Below are 22,790 nucleotides of genomic sequence, written 5' to 3' on the forward strand. Positions count from 1 at the left end.
CTTGTTACTCCTAATGGACCGAGAATTACGATAAGTTAATTTATTTGGTTAACCCTATTAATGGGGTATCTCCCAGGAAGAGAACCATCACTAGTGGCTCCCTGTGAGTGAAAATCCAACTTTTTTATCAAGCCTTGGAACATGACAAGGTAAAATGCCAAGCCAGGTAGATGAGGGGCAAGCACACGGAAACAACTCTCTATGGATGGATATCTGGCCTTGCATTTTCCCGTCATATTTCAAGGCTTGTTAAAAAGTTGGATTTTCACTCATAGGGAGCAACTTCCACAAGGTGGTGCTAGCGAGATGGTTCTCATCCTTGCATTTTCCTGAAGCATTGCCAATAAGTCTCCACATCATGGAGTGCTTCCAGTAAGTCTCCATACAGGACTGGTCTCTTTAAGGAATTCCAGCACCCTGCCTTAACCCTATTTCGAAAATAAGACATTTTGTGATCTATTAGATCAACATCATTACGTCCATCTAAGCAGTCTGTCTCTTTTGGAACATTTGAGGGGTCAAACAAGGATTTGTTCACCACAGATTTGCTCAACATAGTCTTAGTTGGGCAAGTTGACTGACTTGATTTTGGCCTCTAATGTGAGTTTCTCCAGCTTATCTTGTCCTCTGATGGGTCTTCAGACTTCTCAATAACATGTTCTTGATTACTCAACTCATCTCCATCGTATCAGTCATACCATTTCATCCTCTTCCATTAACACTTTCAAGCATAACTAGATTTGTCCAAATGTCCTACCTACTATGAAACGTTAGTATGGTTATTTATGCTTCAAGGAAAAGTTGAATCATGAGGTCAATGATCTTCTTGTCTCCCTAGCCATCTATGGTCTTCTCAAAAGTTCTTGCCAGCAACATAAACAACATAAATTTTATGCTAACATAAAACATTTATCATAGCAGTACCATAGACCTTGAATGTAGTAGAAGTGCACATTTCCAACAAAAGCTTCATTCAAGCTTCTCCTGCAAATGGTCGTGCAGCAGGACAGACGAGGGGCCATCATCTACCACTCTACCTATCGTGGGGGCCTCAGTGGTCATGCCCACAAAGATCTAACATTTATCACCCATCCAGTGAATAGGTGATAAATGTTTTAGGCTGGTATACCCTTGTAACATAACATGCATTTAAACGATTTGTGAATGAATAATCTTACGCAGGCTAAGTGAATAAATATATTTACTAAGTGATTAAATATAAGATAAAACAGAGAAATCACATACAGAATAGTAAAAAGTAAATAATCATCAATGGCCCTGCAATATGGGGTGACACTCCGGTCAGCATATCATAGCACATGGACAACACCCCAGGCTATACAAGAGATATGACAAATCAATACTTCATCCTACCTAGAATGAAGTCTTCAATAGAGTGCCCCGAATGTATGTGTGCCACAGAGTTTAAACCGTTTAGCCCCTCCTCCAGTGTGCAGCATGCATGTCTCTAAGATCACTCAGGAATGTGTTCTTATCAGCACAATGGGGTATGGGTATTACATTACATAGCACATCATTAAACAGAATGGTAATAATAAAAGGGAACAGAATTAAAGGGACAGAACCAATCAGTACTTAAAAAAATGCCCTTACAATACAATCCCTTTAAGACTTTTTGTTAAAATAATTCCCTTCTAGCCTTACTCTACCAAGTCCTGTGATTTTTTGTTAGTGTCTTCTCCCCTAAAACTACCTTAAAAATTTACTATGCTTGAATTTCATGGCCATGTTAATACAACTCCTTAAATTCTGTGCAAAGATAAAGACACCAAGCAGCTTCAGAAAAGACATGTGTTGAGTGCCCTGTGGGTCAAAGACTCTCAGGAGGATCTCATCCACAGCTGTATTAAAAAACAAAACAAAAAGAAAACAGCAATGAAGAGACATAAATATAAGAAAATTGAAACAAATGAGTAGGAAGGAAAGAAAATACAGACTGGAGTATTAATAGGTGTGATATGTGCGGAAAGTCACCAGATGATTTATTCTACTGACACAAGTAAGGAAAAGGAGAAGAAGAAATGCACGGCTGGGTAATTAGCGTTTGGTACAATGCATCCATTTTTCTCCCTAATTGCTCCCTGGAGCTTTCATTAAAATGGTATTTAGTGACATGGCCGTCAGAAGCAGCAGATCATTTCTTCTGACCTGTGTGTATACTGTTCTGTAGGCTCCAAATGAATACTAAAATTATTTTATCACTTGGAAGAGTCCTTAAAAATCAGGTACTTCATCATACCTTTGAACGTTTAGATGTTTCAAGAGTTTTCAGTCTTTTTCAAGGTTGTTTAGAACATGAAGAGTTAAGGTGACAGGAAAACTTTTGTACTAATGACGGACCGAAATGCGTCCTTTACTGCATATACACTCATTAAAAAAAAATAACTCACCCAGATACAAATGTCGAATTGCTCCAAAACTCGGGTGTCAGGCAGATATGATAGCATGTGCTGTTTGATTAAACACTGGGTCTTGCCACAAGAGGGAGTAAAAGTGCTTCTCTTACTGCCCTATAAAAAAGCTCTCAGAGGCAACCTTTGGGTAGTGTACTTCTTAGTGAGAGATTGTTGACTGCTAGACACGTTTCTATGATGCACACAAAGACATTTGACAAGCTTTGAGAGGCGGCACATGACTGGACTGAGAGAACCGGGATGGTTGTTTTGATGAACTGTCCACTGTCTAGGCTGTTCTCACCAATCTGTTAGGAGGTGTTGTTAACAGTGGTTAGGTGAGGGCACACATGGTGAACACGCCCCTGATGGTCCAGGCAGACCATCAATAGAGAGGATCATTTGATGAAGCACATGCACCTCTCACAGTTTCATTGTCTACCATCCAGACACAAGTGGCCCTGTCAACTTTGTTTGCAGTCGTGCTATGAACAAGAAACCTGGACTGCTATGGACTGGAAATGTATCATCTTTCGTGATAAATCCAGGTTCTGTTTGGTATCTGATGATGGTCAGGTTTGCATGTGGAGGCCTCTTGGTGAGCGCTTCAATCCTGGCTTTGCTGTGGAGCGACACACTGCCCCCACAGCTGGTGTGATGATCTGGAGCACCAATGCATACAACAGTCGGTCATCCCTAGTAGTGATGCAAGAGACACTAACAGCTCAGCGATATGTGCAGGACATCCCGGGGCCACATGTGATCCTCTCATGGCAGGATAATAGGTTTCCAGGGATGTCTCCATCAGATTACAACACTTCCTTGGCTGTCCGGGTGCCAGATCTATTGCCAATTCAGCATTTATTGGACCAGCTGGAACACCAGTTTCAGCAACCAATGAATGTGCAGGATCTACAGGCCCAGCTGTAACATCTGTGGTTAAATATGCCACAGGATACCAGGAACCTGTATGCCTCCATGCTCAACCGTATCTTATGTTGTATCCAGGCTAGAGGTCGTATCTCATCTTGTATCCAGGCCAGAGGCTGTATTTCATCTTGCAACCAGGCTAAAGGACGTATCTCATCTTGCACCCAAGCTAGAGGCTGTATCTCATCTTGTATCCAGGCTAGAGTCTGTATTTCTTTTTGTATCCAGGCTAGAGGCCGTATCTCATCTTGTGTCCAGGCTAGAGGCCGTATCTCATCTTGTGTCCAGGCTAGAGGTCGTATCTCATCTTGTATCCAGGCTAGAGGCCGTATTTCATCTTGCACCCAGGCTAGAGGCCGTATCTCATCTTGCATCCAATCTAGAGGCCGTATCTCATCTTGTATCCAGACTAGAGGCTGGATTTCATCTTGTATCCAGGCTAGAGGCCATATCTGTCACGGTGGGGAGTGGGGGAAACTCCCCACCGTATAAAGAGAGCTAATACTAAGCCTGGACACAGGGAAAAGGCGCAGGTCACCTCCTACAGTTGCCCTAATCCTTACCATGATCTCCTGACCGTATAAGCGCCCCCTAAAGGTGGGATGGCTCATACACTGGAACCTAGATACTGCTGACCCTAATGGTCCCTACCATAGGGGTCAGGAATAGGAGACAACCGGTTCCTCAAGGACACAGACAAACCGGAGTCTCCAGTGGCCTAGAATCAGAAGGTAAAAGATAGATAGAGCTGCAACTGAACGACAGGTAAGCACCAGGTAAAACAACAAACACTTACCTGCCGCAGCAAAGATGGAACAACGAAACCAAACCACCTGGAACCTCCTGCGAACACCGGATGCAAGCTGGCTCCAGGCAAGGCTGCTCCTAAGCTTTAGGTTTACCCCTCCGGGAAACCAATGGGGCCCCGTTCCGGAGGCATAGACAGACAAGGGGTTGTCTAGCAACCATGCCAGGCATAACACCAAACATGCCAGGCATAACACCAAACAAGACATCACCACACACCCATAGCATAAACCCACACCAAACTCAACAGGTAAGGGTAGGGGAAAGAACATAGAAACAAGGGGGTGACATAGATGTTCAACTAGGATGGCCCTAAGACTGGACAGATGGAATCCAGGAACATCCACACTCCAACACACACACCAAGGCTGGAGACAAAACTAGAACTCAGGTTCAAAACACAAGGATAAATAGAGCCTAGAGACCACACACAGTTCCACACCAAGGAAGACAAATCTTAACTCCGAACACACCAGGATGGGAAGGGACACACAACTTAAAGGGGAAGTGTCAAAACATGCAAAACAACATGTTGCCACCAGCAACAAGCATGCACGGCAAAAGTGTCATGGTCCACTACACCAGACCATGACACAGCCGTGACAATATCTCATCTTGTATCCAGGATAGAGGCCGTATATCATGTTGTATCCAGGCTACAGGCCGTATCTCATCTTGTATCCAGGCTAGAGGCCATATCAAATCTTGTTTCCAGGCTAGAGGCTATATCTCATCTTGTATCCAGGATAGAGGCTGTATCTCATCTTGTATCCAGGATAGAGGCTGTATCTCATCTTGTATCCAGACTAGAGGCCATATCTCATCTTGTATCCAGGTTATAGGCTGTATCTTATCTTGTATCCAGGCTAGAGGCTGTATCTCAACATGTATCCAGGCTAGAGGCTGTATCATATCTTGTATACAGGCTAGAGGCCGTATCTCATATTGTATCCAGGCTAGAGGCTGTATCATATCTTGTATACAGGCTAGAGGCCATATCTTGTCTTGTATCCAGGCTAGAGGCTGTATCTCATCCTGTATCCAGGCTAGAGGCAATATCTTAACATGTATCCAGGCTAGAGGCTGTACCTCATCTTGTATCCAGGTTATAGGCCGTATCTCATCTTGTATCCAGGCTAGAGGCAATATCTTAACATGTATCCAGGCTAGAGGCTGTACCTCATCTTGTATCCAGGTTATAGGCCATATCTCATCTTGTATCCAGGCTAGAGGCCGTATCTCATCGTGTATCCAGGCTAGAGGCCATATCTCATCTTGTATGCAGGCTAGAGGCCGTATCTCATCTTGTATCCAGGCTAGAGGTCGTATCTCATCTTGTATCCAGGCCAGAGGCACCCAATGGGGTCATATAACCTAGTACAGTTTTCCCCAATAATCTTCTCCTTTTCTCTAATATTATAATCACTCCCATTTCTCATCATTACAGTCACACAGAGAAAGATTCAGTCCAACATCTCCTTCTTGGTGCGGTATTTTTTTGTCATTGAGTGTAAATACAGGTCTTGGAGTCTGTCCGTTCTGATGCAGCTCTCTCCCTGTGACTGTTGCAGCTTCTAACACTAGATGCGACTGGTAGCAGTTGAAGGATAGACCTGAGCGCGTGCGTCCACCTCAGCAATATCACTGTGGCAGATGGAAAAAGAAGGAGAAGAACAAACAGCAGGTGGCACTGTGTATACAGTAGATTCTATTGAATAATTCAGTGGCTATGCAAAATTTTTAATTGACAAAAGTATTCAGATGCAGGTGCTGGTTTAAAAAATTTAGAATATTTTTGTGGGATAACCCTTTTAAGGGAAAAAAACAATACGTGTAGGTCTGGAAAGGGAGCAGGACTTAGTCTACTTACCTTGTAGTAAGAGCCTGCCTCTACTATTCTAACTGCACAACTAGACCCCTATCCTTTTAATTAAGCCCCATCATGTCGGACTCGTGAACGAGCCTCGCCTCGCCTCTAAAAAAAAGTTTTTACTGGATTGACCGTTTCTTTCTGGTGCACCTTCGGTGTGAAAAACTGCCAAGAATTAACATCTAGAAGAAGTAACATGATGAATTAGAACTTCGCAAATTTCCAATTTCAAGTCATAAGCCCAATTTCCTTCTTAACAGTTTAAATTAAAGTTTTTGATCTGACGGAAGTGAAGCAAGTAAAAATCTCGTTGTCCTTCAAGCTTTGCTGGTTTTGAAAAATTGTGCAGTAGAGGAAGAGTTTTAGGTGCCGTGACTTTGTGTTCATTATACTGGAATAAGGGTACTTTCACCTAGCGTTAGAGGAATCCGGCAGGCAGTTCTGTGACAGATCCATCTGTATAGACCTATATTGCTGGTTCGTCTGTTTGCCTTCATTTCGCTGGATTTCCTGCCCGTATGCCCCTGTTCGTGTGTTTCCCCAAATACCGATTGGAACTACTGAACGGACGGCCACCCAGGAGAGGAGTGTGCTGCTAGTTAACCCAAATGGCCTCATTGTTCACAAAGGACTTAAACTAACTTGAACTCCTGGTCTAATGCGTGCCATTTTGGGATGTTAAATGTCTGTGTATTGAAAAGGGTTGTGACATTGTGTGTTTAAATGGTGATGTCTGTTCTGTTGTCCCCACGTGTGTATTGTGGTTACCCTCTGTCTTGAGAGATAATGGGATTACTCCTCGGGTCTCCAGGGCAGAGAGGAGGAGACCATGATGCATTGTGGGGGATGTATTGTCTCTGTAGTGCTGCATGTCTGTCCTGTGTCAGTCTCCATTCTGGTCCCCTAGGGGCGTGTCCACCAGATGGAGACCTGCATAAATACAGGCGGGTAGCCCTCAATAAAATTGATTCCTGTTTGACTTTCAAGACGGAGCTTGGTCTCGTTTGTGGAGGGATTTATTATTGGGACAGCGCTTTCGTATATTGCTAGCTGTGGAAGGAGTTCGACTGAATTGCTGATCGGGAGTTGCCACTTCATATGCTCCATTCGGGAGTTTGACGATCGGCTGGATTAAAAACTGCATTTCTGGAGAAAGGGGCTTATTCACTAAACGGCGGCTTCATCTACCTGGCGGTGAGTGTCGTAACAATTGGTGGCAAGCAACGGGATGAATCCCACCGCCCAGAAGGCCAGCTACAAATCCCAGGGTGGAAATGCAGTATGAGGAATTAAGGCGTGCTACCCTTAAAGATATATTGGAACGCAGAGGACGATCAGCGAGTAATCTCAAGAAGAGAGAGATTATTTCTATATTATTGGAGATGGATGCAGCACAGGGAACGGAGAGAGCTAATGTGCCTGGCATACTGGATTTAACACCCGAGGAGGTACAATTTAACCGGGCAGTCCAGATAAGGCTGGCACACTTTGGCCCCAACCCTGCAGCAGATATTGTGGTCCAGGTGCAAGCAGCAGTAGCAGCACAACAGGCGCTCCAGGGAAGAGGAGCTGCAGCAGCAGAGGTACCCCATAATAATAATGGAAGGGGAAAGGTACCTTTTGCTGCATTTAGACATTTTGTGGAAACGGAGGGAGAGATTGACGGGTTCCTGGCCGATTTTGAAAGGCAGTGTGCCTTACACCAGGTACCCACAGAGGAATGGGTCACTATCCTCTCTGGGAAATTATCCGGCCGGGCCAGTGAGGCTTTTCGGGCCATCCCAGAGGAGGAACTTACAAGTTACCGGGCAGTAAAAGATGCCCTTTTGGCCAGATACGCTGTCACCCCTGAGGCGTACCGGCGGCGATTTCGGGACACTAACAAGCAGGCTGGCGATTCTTATGTGGAGTGGGCATGCAGGGTACACCGCACCGCAGCCCACTAGATGGCAGGGTGTCAAGCGGTAACTGGGGAAGAGGTGCTGCAAGTATTTTTGTTGGAGCACTGCTTTGATCGGTTACCTGCAGGAGTCAGAGAGTGGGTTAGGGACCGCAAACCCGCTACCTTACCTGAAGCTGCTCGTCTGGCCGATGAATACACAGATGCATGATGGTTAGACCAGACAGCAGCCAAGGTCCCTACCGAGTGGAGTACAAACCGGCAGCACCTCCAACCACTACTGTGTATCACCCCCCAGCGCAACGCACCCCCACAATACCACCAGCGAACAATTATGTTCAGCCAGCTCGGTTCAACGCCCGGGATTACTCTCAGCCTATCCGGTGCTATGGGTGCAAACAGTTGGGGCGCAAGAGACCGGAGTGCCCATTGAACAATACCAACCGAGCGCAGTCGTGGAGAAAACCAGCCGGCGGACATCAGCAGCCACCCCAGTCTTCCGCTCACTGTCTTGAGCAGGAGGAATTTTGGGGTATACTACATGAGGCGGATCCAGTACAAGCAGCCCAGCAGGATAACCGACAGCAACACAGGCAGATCGTTAGACTAAATGGCAAAGTGGTCACTGGTCTGAGAGACACCGGAGCCACTATGACCCTGCTCCAAAAGAACCTTGTTTCGGAACACCAACACACTGGAAATACTGTGGCAGTGAGGGTAGCAGGAGGCGCCGTGTTCCGTCTACCTGTTGCCCGGGTTCATTTGGATTGGGGAATGGGCTCTGGACATGTGAATGTGGGGGTTATGAAAGACTTGCCTGCTGATGTCTTGCTCGGGAATGACCTGGCCCCTTTGGTTTCTGCTTATGCTCCAATGGGACCTGCTGATGTCAACCCAGTGACTACCCGGGCCCAGACCCGTGCTGCTGGAACCAGCCCACCTGCTGCTGAGACCCAGGTAAGACCCGATTCCCCGACTAATACCCTAGGACAGACCTTTGCTAGCTGGGATTCCCCAGAGGAGTTTGGGAGGGAAACTCAGGCAGATCCGACTCTCCAGAAGTATAGAGACAGAGCAGATACTGGAGAGGTAGGAGTAGATGGGGAGCGGTATGTATGGGTGGGGGACAGGTTATATAGGATCCCTAAACCGTCCCAGAAAAGTGTTGCCCATCCGCCGGATCGACAGCTGGTGGTGCCCGCAAAATACCGGCAGGAGATTCTGCGGATAGGGCATGATGTTCCATTAGCCGGACATCTAGGGTCCCGCCGCACAGCCTATAGGATCATGCAGAACTTCTTTTGGCCAAATTTTAATCAGGCTGTGCGGATATATTGTAGTATGTGTGACACTTGTCAACGGGTAGGAAAGCGGGGGGACCACCCAAGAGCTAGGCTTATGTCTATGCCTATCATTGGGGAGCCCTTTGCCCGCATAGCCGTTGACATTGTGGGTCCACTGGCCAGGGCTAGTCCATCTGGTAAGAAGTATATTCTCACCGTGGTGGACTATGCCACTCGCTATCCAGAGGCAGTAGCGCTGTCTAATATAGAGGCAGAGACAGTTGCTGATGCCCTGGTTAGAATTTTTACTAGGGTCGGGTTCCCTAAGGAGATTCTCTCTGACCAGGGAACCCAATTTACCGCTGTGCTCACCCAGCAACTGTGGAGGGTGTGCGGCATTAAACCGATACTTAGTTCCCCGTACCATCCACAGACTAACGGCCTCTGCGAGCGATTTAACGGCACCCTCAAACAGATGTTGAGGACCTTTTCTGACACTTGCAGAGACTGGGAGCGATTCCTGCCTCATCTGTTGTTTTCTTACAGAGAGGTGCCCCAGGAATCTACTGGGTTCTCCCCCTTTGAGTTGCTCTATGGGAGGAGGGTCGGCGGACCCCTAGATCTCATTAGAGGCCACTGGGAGGGGGAGACAGAGCAGGAAGGGACCCCCATAGTACCGTATGTCCTGGAACTCCGGGACCGCATGGAGAAACTGTCCCTGATGGTTAGAGAGAATCTCCAGGTGGCCCAGGGGAGACAGAAGAGATGGTACGATCGGGGTGCCCGGCAGCGAGTCTTCCAGGTTGGGCAGAAAGTGCTAGTGCTCAAACCTGTGAAGGCGAACAAGATGCAAGCATCTTGGCAGGGCCCGTATAAGCTGGTAGCTCAGGTGTGTGATACTACCTACCTCATAGCCAGCTGTTCAGATGAGAGGATCCAGCGATCCTTTCATGTGAACATGCTAAAGGAGTATCAGGAGAGACCGGAGGATGTCGCTGCAGTATGTGCCCCTGCTGCAGACGATACAGAGAGTTTACCCTTACCCGATTTGTTAGAGAGGGACTCCCAGACTGACCTTACTAGTCTTGTACAGCTAGGGGATAGATTAAGCCCCACAGAGAAGGGACAGGCAAGACAGCTTCTGTGGGAGAAGCAGGCGACGTTCTCCCAAGAGCCTGGCTACACTACCCTAACTGTACATAAGGTAGAGACCCCTGGACAGAACCCCCTGCGACAGCCCCCTTACCGTATCCCTGAAGCAGTCCGAGAAGGAATGCGGAAGGAGATACAGGAGATGACCCAGCTTGGGGTCATCGAACACTCCGATAGTCCTTGGGCTTCGCCTGTAGTCCTGGTGCCTAAGAAAGATGGGACCACGCGGTTCTGTGTAGACTACAGGCGGCTCAACGAGCGGACCACCACTGACGCCTACCCGATGCCCCGGGTAGACGAATTATTAGATCGTATTGCCAGGGGACGCTATCTGACCACCATAGACCTGTGTAAAGGCTATTGGCAGATTCCCCTGGCCGAGGATGCTATCCCCAAGTCGGCCTTCGTCACCCCATTTGGCTTGTACCAATTTAAGGTCATGCCATTTGGGATGAAGAATGCCCCGGCTACCTTTCAGCGTATGGTGGATAGACTTCTCGATGGATTCCAGGAATTTGCGTGTGCATACCTGGATGACATTGCGATCTACAGTGGGTCCTGGGAGGAACACCTAGTACATGTAGGGGTAGTTTTGGACAAAATTCGGGCTGCTGGCCTGACATTGAAGCCAGAGAAGTGCCATCTAGGCATGGCTGAAGTGCAATACCTGGGTCACAGAGTGGGGTGTGGGAGCCAGAGACCAGGGCCGGCTAAGATAGAGGCAGTAGCTAACTGGCCCACACCTGTCACTAAGACCCAGGTGTTAGCCTTCCCAGGGACAGCAGGGTATTACAGACGCTTTGTCCCAGACTACAGCACTATTGCTAAGCCCCTGACTGACCTGACTAAGAAAAATCTCCCTAAGCAGGTCCTGTGGTCTCCGGCTTGTGAAGCTGCGTTTCAAGCACTCAAACAGGCTCTTGTAAATGCCCCTGTCCTGGCTGCCCCAGTCCCTAACAAACGTTTTCTCGTCCATACAGATGCTTCCATGTATGGACTGGGGGCTGTGCTGAGCCAGGTCGGGGAAGATGGAGGAGAGCACCCTGTCGCATATCTCAGTAGAAAGCTGTTACCCCGAGAAGTGAGTTATGCGGCAGTGGAGAAGGAATACTTGGCCCTGGTCTGGGCATTGAAAAAGTTAAGCCCTTATTTGTATGGACTGGAATTTTCCCTTGTGACGGACCACAATCCCCTTGTCTGGCTTAACCGGGTCTCAGGAGACAATGGTAGACTGCTGCGGTGGAGTTTAGCTTTACAACCATATAACTTCACCATCAGCTACCGACCCAGTAAGCAGAATGAGAATGCAGATGGATTGTCCCGGCAAACCGACGTTCTTGCTACCTCCTAGTCCGGTCATCCCCAAGTTGACCCGCTAAAGGGTCAAGCCGGGTCTGCCGGAGTGTCCCACAAGGGGGGAGCCGTGTGACAGATCCATCTGTATAGACCTATATTGCTGGTTCGTCTGTTTGCCTTCATTTCGCTGGATTTCCTGCCCGTATGCCCCTGTTCGTGTGTTTCCCCAAATACCGATTGGAACTACTGAACGGACGGCCACCCAGGAGAGGAGTGTGCTGCTAGTTAACCCAAATGGCCTCATTGTTCACAAAGGACTTAAACTAACTTGAACTCCTGGTCTAATGCGTGCCATTTTGGGATGTTAAATGTCTGTGTATTGAAAAGGGTTGTGACATTGTGTGTTTAAATGGTGATGTCTGTTCTGTTGTCCCCACGTGTGTATTGTGGTTACCCTCTGTCTTGAGAGATAATGGGATTACTCCTCGGGTCTCCAGGGCAGAGAGGAGGAGACCATGATGCATTGTGGGGGATGTATTGTCTCTGTAGTGCTGCATGTCTGTCCTGTGTCAGTCTCCATTCTGGTCCCCTAGGGGCGTGTCCACCAGATGGAGACCTGCATAAATTCAGGCGGGTAGCCCTCAATAAAATTGATTCCTGTTTGACTTTCAAGACGGAGCTTGGTCTCGTTTGTGGAGGGATTTATTATTGGGACAGCGCTTTCGTATATTGCTAGCTGTGGAAGGAGTTCGACTGAATTGCTGATCGGGAGTTGCCACTTCGTATGCTCCATTCGGGAGTTTGACGATCGGCTGGATTAAAAACTGCATTTCTGGAGAAAGGGGCTTATTCACTAAACGGCGGCTTCATTTACCTGGCGGTGAGTGTCGTAACAAGTTCCGTTGCCGGAACTGCCTGCCGGATCCGGAAATCCGCGTGCAAGCGGATACCATTTGCTTCCGGATCTGGATGCGGATCTGTTTGACAAATGCATTGAAATTCCGGATCCATCCCTCCGGTGTCATGCTGAAAAACGGATCCGGTATTTATCTTTTTCACACTTTAATGGAAAATAATGCCGGCATTCCGGCAAGTGTTCCGGAATTTTAGCCGCAGAAAATACCGCAACATGCTGCTGTATTTTCTCAAGCCAAATACCGTAAAAGTGACTGAACTGAAGACATCCTGATGCATCCTGAACTGATTGATCTCCATTCAGAAAGCATTAGGACAAAACTGAAGCGTTTTTTTCCAGTATTGAGCCCGTAGGGCGGAACTCAATACCGAAAAACTTTAACGCTAGTGTAAAAGTACCCTAAGACGATGAAGCGAATTCTACTTCACTTCAGAGACTCAATTATTAATCACATTTTTCTGCTGTTTCTTTATATTCTACTTTGCAGCATTCATGTAATAACAGTGTAAAACGAATCAAGAAGAGCCTTAAAAAGCACCTGTCAGCAGGATCAGCCCTATTAATCCCTGCACGGCATGTGATGTGCAGGGCTATGAGTAAATCTCATAGACCCCAGCTTTTAGGTCTATGAGAGAAGCAATCTGATGATTGCTTATTCAAATTCCCTATGGGAACTATTAAAAAGTGTAAAAAAATACGAAAAATGCTTTTTAAAATATACTGAAAATAAAAAATATAAAAATTCAAATCACCCACCTTTCCCCAAATAAAAAAAAAAACATAAAAAAAATACTGTAAAGATCATGGCCATCACCGCATGTGCAAATGCCCATAGTATTAAAACATAAAAATATTTATCCCATACGGCAAATGGTAAAACGGAAAAAATAACTGATTCGCTGTTTTTGGTCACTTCGGCTCCCACAGAAAATTTAATAAAAGGTCATCAAAAAGACATACATACCCCAAATGGTATCATTGAAAAATACAGATCGTCCTGCAAAAAATGATCCCTCAACCAGCTCCATACACATAACTACAAAAAAGTTATTGGGGTCAGAATATGGCGATGAAAAGAAAAAACTAATACATACAGTCAGGTCCATAAATATTGGGACATCGACACAATTCTAACATGTTTGGCTCTATACACCACCACAATGGATTTGAAATGAAACCAACAAGATGTGCTTTACCTGCAGACTGTCAGCTTTAATTTGAGGGTATTTACATCCAAATCAGGTGAACGGTGCAGGAATTACAACAGTTTGCATATGTGCCTCCCACTTGTTATGGAACCAAAAGTAATGGGACAATTGGCTTCTCAGCTGTTCCATGGCCAGGTGTGTGTTATTTCCTTAATATCCCAATTACAATGAGCAGATAAAAGGTCCAGAGTTCATTTCCAGTCTGCTATTTGCATTTGGAATCTGTTGCTGTCAACTCTCAAGATTAGTTCCAAAGAGCTGTCACTATCAGTGAAGCAAGCCATCATTAGGCTGAAAAAACAAAACAAACCCATCAGAGAGATAGCAAAAACATTAGGCCTGGCCAAAACAACTGTTTGGAACATTCTTAAAAAGAAGGAACGCACCGGTGAGCTCAGCAACACCAAAAGACCCGGAAGACCACGGAAAACCACGGAAAACGACTGTGGTGGATGACCGAAGAATTATTTCCCTGGTGTTGAAACACCCTTCACAACAGTTGGCCAGATCAAGAACACTCTCCAGGAGGTAGGTGTATGTGTGTCAAAGTCAACAATTAAGAGAAGACTTCACCAGAGTGAATACAGAGGGTTCACCACAAGATGTAAACCATTGGTGAGCCTCAAAAACAGGAAGGCCAGATTAGAGTTTGCCAAACAACATCTAAAAAGCCTTCACAGTTCTGGAACAACATCCTATGGACAGATGAGATCAAGATCAACTTGTACCAGATTGATGGGAAGAGAAGAGTATGGAGAAGGAAAGGAACTGCTCATGATCCTAAGCATACCACCTCATCAGTGAAGCATGGTGGCGGTAGTGTCATGGCGTGGGCATGTATGGCTGCCAATGGAACTGCTTCTCTTGTATTTATTGATGATGTGACTGCTGACAAAAGAAGCAGGATGAATTCTGAAGTGTTTCGGGCAATATTATCTGCTCATATTCAGCCAAATGCTTCAGAACTCATTGGACGGCGCTTCACAGTGCAGATGGACAATGACCCAAAGCATACTGCAAAAGCAACCAAAGAGTTTTTTAAGGGAAAGAAGTGGAATATTATGCAATGGCCGAGTCAATCACCTGACCTGAATCCGATTGAGCAGGCATTTCACTTGCTGAAGACAAAACTGAAGAGAAAATACCCAAGAACAAGCAGGAACTGAAGACCGTTGCAGTAGAGGCCTGGCAGAGCATCACCAGGGATGAAACCCAGCGTCTGGTGATGTCTATGTGTTCCAGACTTCAGGCTGTAATTGACTGCAAAGGATTTGCAACCAAGTATTAGAAAAGTGAAAGTTTGATTTATGATTATTATTCGGTCCCATTACTTTTGGTCCCTTAACAAGTGGGAGGCACATATGCAAACTGTTGTAATTCCTGCACCGTTCACCTGATTTGGATGTAAATGCCCTCAAATTAAAGCTGACAGTCTGCAGGTAAAGCACATCTTGTTCGTTTCATTTCAAATCCATTGTGGTGGTGTATAGAGCCAAAAATGTTAGAATTGTGTCCATGTCCCAATGTTTATGGACCTGACTGTATGTGGTTTCACTGTAATTGTACTGACCTGTAGAATGAAAGTAACAGGTCAGTTTTTCCATATAGGGAACGCTTTAAAATTAAAATCTATAATTGCGGAATTGCATTTTTTTTTCAATTCTACCCCATTTGGATTTTTTTTTCCAGCGTGGTGGCTTTAAAAAGTGCAAAAAACAAGCCCTCATACGCTTATATGAATGGAAAAATAAAAGAGTTTTGCCCCCGGAAAGGCAGGTTTTGAAAAACGCAAAAAAAAAAACCCTCAGGGGCTGAAATGGTTAAACCAAGCATACTGCCTGGTAGGGTTGATCCTGCACTAAAAACATGTTCACGCTTAGCTCTGTCAAAGTGCAGGGAGCGCAGCAGTTGCAGAGAGAGCTGAGCCTCTAGGTGTAATGGTAACGCCCCTGTTGCTCCTAGCCGCTCATTTGCATATAATAAAACACATTTTTTCTCAGCAGTGAGGGCGCATATGAACATGGGACCAACACAGATGGGTAGAGCGAGACAAGGGCATGTAATGAAGGGGCCAGCTGTGTCTGAATGGTGACTACAAAATTGTGGGAGATGCTCCCGCTTGTCGGCTGCTCACCACTGGTGTCTGGCTGGCCCAATCTAAGCCTGTTCGCCATGTGTGCCCTCACTTAACCACTGCTCTCAGCACCTCCTACCAACCAGGTCAGATCAGCCTAAGTGGTGGAAAATTTGTCGGAATGAGTCAAATGACCATTTTGTTTCTCTCTGTCCAATGATGTGCCTTCAGTCAACTAGGCAAAATGTCTTTGAGGAAGTCGTAGAAGCATGTCTAGCAGTCGACTATCTCTCACCATCTACATATGTGCCTGAGACATAACTACATGCTGCGTTTTAGAGCAATCTGACATTTCAATATGGGTGCGGTATTTTATTTTTTTTAGATTTTTTTATTTTTACTTTTGCCATGCACTACTTTCCCACATACAATGTGCAAAGCTTTTCTTTCTCTCTCTATTCACCTGTCCCTAGGATAGATGGGGTCCACAGGGTGACGGACTGATCAGTAGAATGAAGGAGCTGCTGTGTTTCACCCCTTTTTTCGCAGTTTTATGACATACAGTGGCACATGAGGACAAACAACCATGTCCGATACTACAGCTCAACACTATGCACTTGAAATCAGGTTCAGACCTCCATGCAGGGGTGTAACTACCATAGCAACAGCCCATGCGACAGTTATGGGGCCCAGGGAAAGAGGGGATCCAGTCTTAGTTGGGATTATCTCCTCCTCTACTGGAGGTGAAAACTTGGTCAGGACTCTACCCTCTAAAGGGTAAACAACTTTTAGCAAATGAGGCAGTGGAAAAATGGCCCAAGGATCATTGAAAAGGGTTTTGGCAGAAACCCTTCTGCCCTGTGTGGGGGGCCTGGTTTGATCCTTGCTATGGGGCCCTTACTTCTCTATGTATGCCACTGCCTCCATGGATCACATATCGGTGGTCTATCCTGAGGATATATTATTAATGTGTGTTCCTGAAAAAAACTCTTTGAGAATTCAATGGGAAATTGCAAAAGGCTCATTCACGGCAAAACTCCATAAGATCTGTGTTGTAAAGAGAATATGGGGCTTGTCCCACGGGATGATTAATCACACCTACATGGAGCACCACTAGAAGATATCAGGTCAGAAGAAAGGTGGTAGAAAATTTTGAGTTTGTCTGGATGATCCTAATTGAGCATTTCCCCTAAAAAGTAAATAAATAAAAATAGGGATAGGGAAGTAGGAAGAAAAAATGCTCAGAAACGAACAGTGTGAGACCAGGTAAAGACCCCTTATAGGAATTACTGTACATCTTAATGAATCTCCAATTATGGCTGACTTAGAGAGAAAATAGAAGACATCCCAAAATGACCAAGGTCGATTCGAAATTAATATGCCCTATGTGCCCCTAGATGAACCTGTAGATTCACATGATAGACTCCCGTGTAGGCTTCACGACTCAGAAGCAAGAAGATCCTTGGGGGTGGGGCTAATTTTTCTGGAACCCTGATTGGCACTTTAGGAATCCAAAAGTGTATCTTGGTCCCTAAGCAAAATCTGTAACAAGACCCCCACTTTCTATCTGATATTTATAATACTGCTGTTTTTTTTGAGTGACAAAGAGGACTCTGAGTGCCTTCAAGAGCCTTGGAATAAGTGCCATATCTACACCCCCTAAAGTTACGCCCCTGCAGAAGCCAATTTAGTAAAGGCTGTTGTTCTCAGTACCTTAACAACAGGATTTTTTTTTACAAATGAATTTATTTATATAAAACCTGTCCTGGTGAGATGATGCAAAAGATGTTATGTTCTCACAGCTCGCCGATTATAACAGTCATATGTACCATGTACAGCATATAAATCCCAATATTATAGGGACTTCAATTCTAGATTGCTTTTTGACATTCTGGCTATATCTACGCTTATTGACGACTTATTGTTTCATGGACCATATCCAAGGAAGTTTGGCTGCCTTCTAATCCGAGACCTGCCAGGCTTTCTTCAGCTGCTGGAAACATTGCTCTTGCATTATGCTGAGTGAGACAAAATGCAGATAAATGAGTCACAAAAGAGAACTAGAAATCGAATTAAAGTTTTACGTAGGGTTGTTTTGAAGCCCAAAAAAATTTAATTTTCAGAAAATATAATTTTGTTAAGGAATTCATACACCTGTGGGAGAGAGACATCTGCCATGTTGTGGGAAAATACATTTAAGATACACTGAAGTATAGATAGGGCGGCCTACTACAAATAAAAATGTGAAATTCGACTACAAAGAGGTCAATGGGTCTAGTCTCTTAAGGCGGGACTCTTTTAAAGAGAACTTATTAGCAGGGCCAACCCTTCTGAAAGTGTTGATTCTGCTGGTTACACTAAACTGAAAATTTGTTTTACTGTTGTAGAGACATCTTAGTTTTAAGTAATATTCTAAGTAGAGCTTTAGTGCACCAAGGGCGGGCCTTAGCCTCTTGGTGCACTGTAGTTCTCCCACTTCCCATACATAGCCTCGCCCCCTTCCCTAGACAGGGCCAGGCATCTTCTTTGTGCTCTTGCCTCTCCCTGTAATCCTGCGCATGCACTGTAGATTCTGTTATTGACACATGCGCGGTACATCTCCTTCAGGTTTCCCAACAGCTGAGAGGATGAAGCAAGAGCACAATGAAGATTCAAAAAGAAGCCAAAGAGACTCAAAAATGTATAAAAGTATCTTACATTTTTGAGTCCCATTGGCCTTTTTTTGGATGTGTGCGTGGTGACGTTCCATGGGCTTTTTTGATATTGATTAATGGGATGGTGAGGTTTTTGTAGGTTATATAAGAGTACAATGAAGATGCCTGACCCTGTCAAGGGAAGGGGTTCAACTCATGAGTGGAAATAGCCCTATTATTTTTCTCTTTGATTATCGTAAAAAAACATATTCATTGGTAATTAAAGGCATTACCCAAAAAGGGGCATTTAACACCTATCTTCAGGAGAGCATTAGGTGTCTGATCGCAGGTGTATGCCACCACTGGGACCCCTACCATCACTAGAACGGATGTCAAATGGAGGGGTGAAGAGGAGCTTGAATTAAATGGTAGTTGAGCATACACCCTTCAGTGTCCATTCAGTATCCTGTGTCCTTCATAGAATAACCCCTTAATGCTCATTAATACTAAGGGCCCTTATTCCAATGCATTCATGTATTTATGGGTGCTACATTAGAAGCTTGGGATGGGTGTCCCATGCTGAGTGTAGTGGAGCTCGGTTGTCTAATGAAAGTTGGGCTCCTGCTCCAAGGACAATAATATATTGGCTGCAGTTCATAAAAGTGAGGGCGATCCCTTCTGCCATTCTTTGTGCTCTCACTTTTCCTGAAACAACTGGATTAGGCGTCATGCAACCCGCCCTGTCCATCTCTTGCAGAGAAGGGTTGTGTGACTACTTTCTTCCACTATTGTTAGCTAATGGAGGAAAACCTTTGTAGATGGTTATAAGGCTAACCCACAGTAAGATAGGCACTCTAACTCCTTGAGCACTAGCTATAGGCTCTGTCCACTTATTGCTTGTTTGAACTTTACAGGGAGACCGAGGATCTCCAGGCCTGCCTGGACAACCAGGATCCCGTGGTCCACCAGGTATAGGAATTGATGGCAATCCGGTAAGTACACTTTTCAAAATGACGTTAGTCTAACTTTATTTTCTTGCTGGTCCTTTTTGTCACAGAGATTTTATGTACCAGATGTCAATATAGACATTTTACTAATATGTAATATAAAAAAAGTCCATTACCATGAAGATCTCAGGAGGTACTGGTTTGTACCTTGTTCTGTACAGATGAGGAGCAATAACTCTCCCCTGTAGCTGTCTACAGATTAATGTCTCTGGTTTTCTTTTATGTCCTTTATAGAGCGCTGACGTATTTCATAGTGCTTTACATACAATCTAAATTCCCTATCAATATGTCTTTGGAGTTTGGGAGGAAACAAGGAGAACAGACAAACTCCTTGCAGATGTTGCCCCAGATGTTGTCTAGTCCGATTTGTAACATAGTAACATAGTTTGTAAGACTAAAAAAAAGTCCATCCAGTTCAGCCTGTTATCCTGCAAGTTGATGCAGAAGAAGGCAAAAAAAAAAATCCTAATTTTTCTAATTTTAGAGGAAAAAAATTCCTTCCCGACTCCAATCAGGCATCAGAATAACTCCCTGTATCAACTACCCATCTCTAGTAGCTATAGCCTGTAATATTCTTACACTCCAGAAATATATCCAGGCCCCTCCTGAACTCATTTAGTGAATTCACCATCATCATCGGGTCCAAATAAACTCTACCCGAATTGCACTCTCCCTCATGCTCTCCCAAACCTTATCATTAGATTCAGAAATTTTTGAATAATTTGGGTCAAATTCAGAACCGATACACTCATCTCTAATCCCTAGTCATGTTCCAAGACTCTTGCTCCAAGGCTCATACCTATATGTGGCCCTACTTGAAGGAGAGCTAATTTCTTAAAAAAAAATATAATGTCCCTTTTATAGTCCGATGGGCTTGTTAGTAGTAACATGCACATGACCTAATTCCTGTAGAAAATTATAGACTGCTTTGCAAGGTTGAGTACACAGTGCTCACAATTTGTTTCTAAACACCTTTAACAGTAGAAGAAGGATTTTGTTTCTTGATCTTTCTTGGAGAAGTAATGTGATGTAATTCCTTATTGTGATTCGCCTTCACAGTTGAGATTCAGTGTCTGAGCTGATTTTCATATTTAAAAATTTTTGGTAAAATTCTCTTCATAAAAGATTTAATATGACAGGTTAAGCTATATGTACTAGTTTACTGGAGATAGGTCAATGAACAAAAAATGTATTATGATTTTCAGATTTTGAGTCTTGAATGAAGTCCCCTTCCTAATATAAGGCAACGGGCAACTATTGTAGCTCTTCAGGGTTTTTGCCTTATGGGTCAACACTGTAATGCTGATGGATTTGTGTTTTCTTTTATCCTTTCTATATTACTGTGTACCTGGTTATGCACAGGGCTCCTCAGGACCTTCTGGAGAAAAAGGAGAGCAGGTATTTTCTAATTTGATTTCTTTCTTGGAGTTGACAAGCATGTAGATAAAGACGGTGCAGAGGAAGCAGTTATAATTTTGCATTGGGTCCCAGATTCTTCATGTTCCGTCTCTGGGAGTTGATATAACTCTCAGTGATAGAATCCTGGTCTTTGGCACAGCCTTTCTCTCTTGGCACCATGTGATAGGATAATTTTAGGTCATATTCTGTTTTGGACTAAACATATATCCCTATGTTTTACTTACTTAAAGGGGTTCTCTGGGCTGCAGATACTGATGACCTGTCCTCAGGATAAGTCATCAATATCAGATTCGTGGGAATCCAAAATACAGCACCCCACCGATCAGGTTTTGATGACCGATCATTCAAAAGGTCATGTGTTTCTGTAGCTTGGAGAGCCCCCTCAAATTTACTTTTATCATATCCTGCTATGCAGGGCCGTCTTTAATATTGATTGGACCCTGGGCAAAAATTTACTTGGGCCCCCTGGATCCCGCCCCCCCCCCCCCCCGCACTTTGCTGTACTTGCTATACAGCAGCACTTACCTGTCACGTCCAGGGCCTCCAGGTGACGTCTCCTCTCTGTCATCATCTTCTCTGTAGATCTTCTCTCTCATCATCTTCTCCACTCGGTCTGGACAACTTCTCTTAGCCGCCTCGTCTCTGCAGAGTGTGACACACAGACATCTTAGCTTCCTCACATTCTATCATTATCCCCCAACTGGAGTCCCCACAGTGTTATCCTGCTGCTTGCTTTCCCCCCCCCCCCCCCCCCAGGGGTGTAGCTATAGGGGGTGCAGAGGTAGCAGTCGCTACCGGGCCCAGGAGCATGAAGGGGCCCAAAGACACTTGTGCCGCATAAGAAGACACACAAAGCACTGAGGGAAGGGGGGCCCAAGCTGAACTCTTGCACCGGAGCCCATAAGCCTTTAGTTACGCCCCTCCCCCCCCCCAAATACTATCCTGAAGAAACATTACTGCACCCCATAGTAATAGTTCTCCTCATAGTCCCACCAATAGTAATTCGCTTCTAGAATGCCCTCATTAGTAACACTGCCCCAACCGTGATAATGCTCCTCAACAATGCCCCCATTATTAGAAGAGCCCTCCCATATTAATAATACCCTCACAGAGTCCCCAGTAGAAATAAGGCCCACTATTGTTCCCCCAGTGGTAATAAAGCTCCCTACAGACCCCTCAGTAGTAATAAGGCCCCCATAGTGCGCTTAGTAGAAATAAGGCGGATCTATAAGACCCTCCTATAGAGCCCCCAGAAGTAATAAGACCGCCTATAATGTCCCCTGGATCTGTAGTGCCCCCTGCAGTTATAATCCTCCCTCCACCATACAGTCCCATGTAAATAACATCACCTCCTCCCCAGCCGCCTCCAACGCACAATCCCATGTAAGCATCACCCCCTAAGGCTACTTTCACACTTGCGTTTGTGCGGATCTGTCCTGTACTTGTACAGGACGGATCCGCACCGATAATACAAACTAATGCATCCGTTCTGGACCGATTCGTTTGTATTAGATTTGAATTTCTAAATCCCAATATGGATCCGTCCTGACTTACATTGAAAGTCAATGGGGGACGGATCCGTTTACAATTGCACCATTTTGTGTCAATGCAAAGGGATCCGTCCCCATTTACTTACATTGTCAGGACGGATCCGTTTGGCTCCGCAAGGCCATGCAGACACAAAAACGCTGCTTGCAGCATTTTGGGGTCCGCCTCCAAAACGGAACGGGGGGCCGCACGGAGCCGAACAAATGCATTCTGAATGGATCCGCGTCCATTCAGAATGCATTGGGGTTAAACTGATGCATTTGGGGCTGCTTGTGAGAGCCTTGAAACGGATCTCACAAGCGGATCCCCAAACGCAAGTGTGAACGTAGCCTA

At 45.2% G+C, this 22,790-nt stretch overlaps 1 protein-coding gene across 2 annotated transcripts in view; it reads left to right on the forward strand.

Moving 5' to 3' along the window:
- COL22A1 (collagen type XXII alpha 1 chain) overlaps window positions 1-22,790 on the forward strand; it is a 316,179-nt gene that overhangs the window by 213,172 nt on the left and 80,217 nt on the right. For both annotated transcript variants that reach the window (XM_040433114.1, XM_040433115.1), the window contains exons 39-40: window positions 19,398-19,475; window positions 20,853-20,888. In XM_040433114.1, the coding sequence (XP_040289048.1) occupies window positions 19,398-19,475; window positions 20,853-20,888 (114 nt within the window). The remainder of the gene's footprint in view (window positions 1-19,397; window positions 19,476-20,852; window positions 20,889-22,790) is intronic.

Source organism: Bufo bufo, chromosome 5, assembly GCF_905171765.1.
Source record: "Bufo bufo chromosome 5, aBufBuf1.1, whole genome shotgun sequence".
Classification (NCBI taxonomy): Eukaryota; Metazoa; Chordata; class Amphibia; order Anura; family Bufonidae; genus Bufo; species Bufo bufo.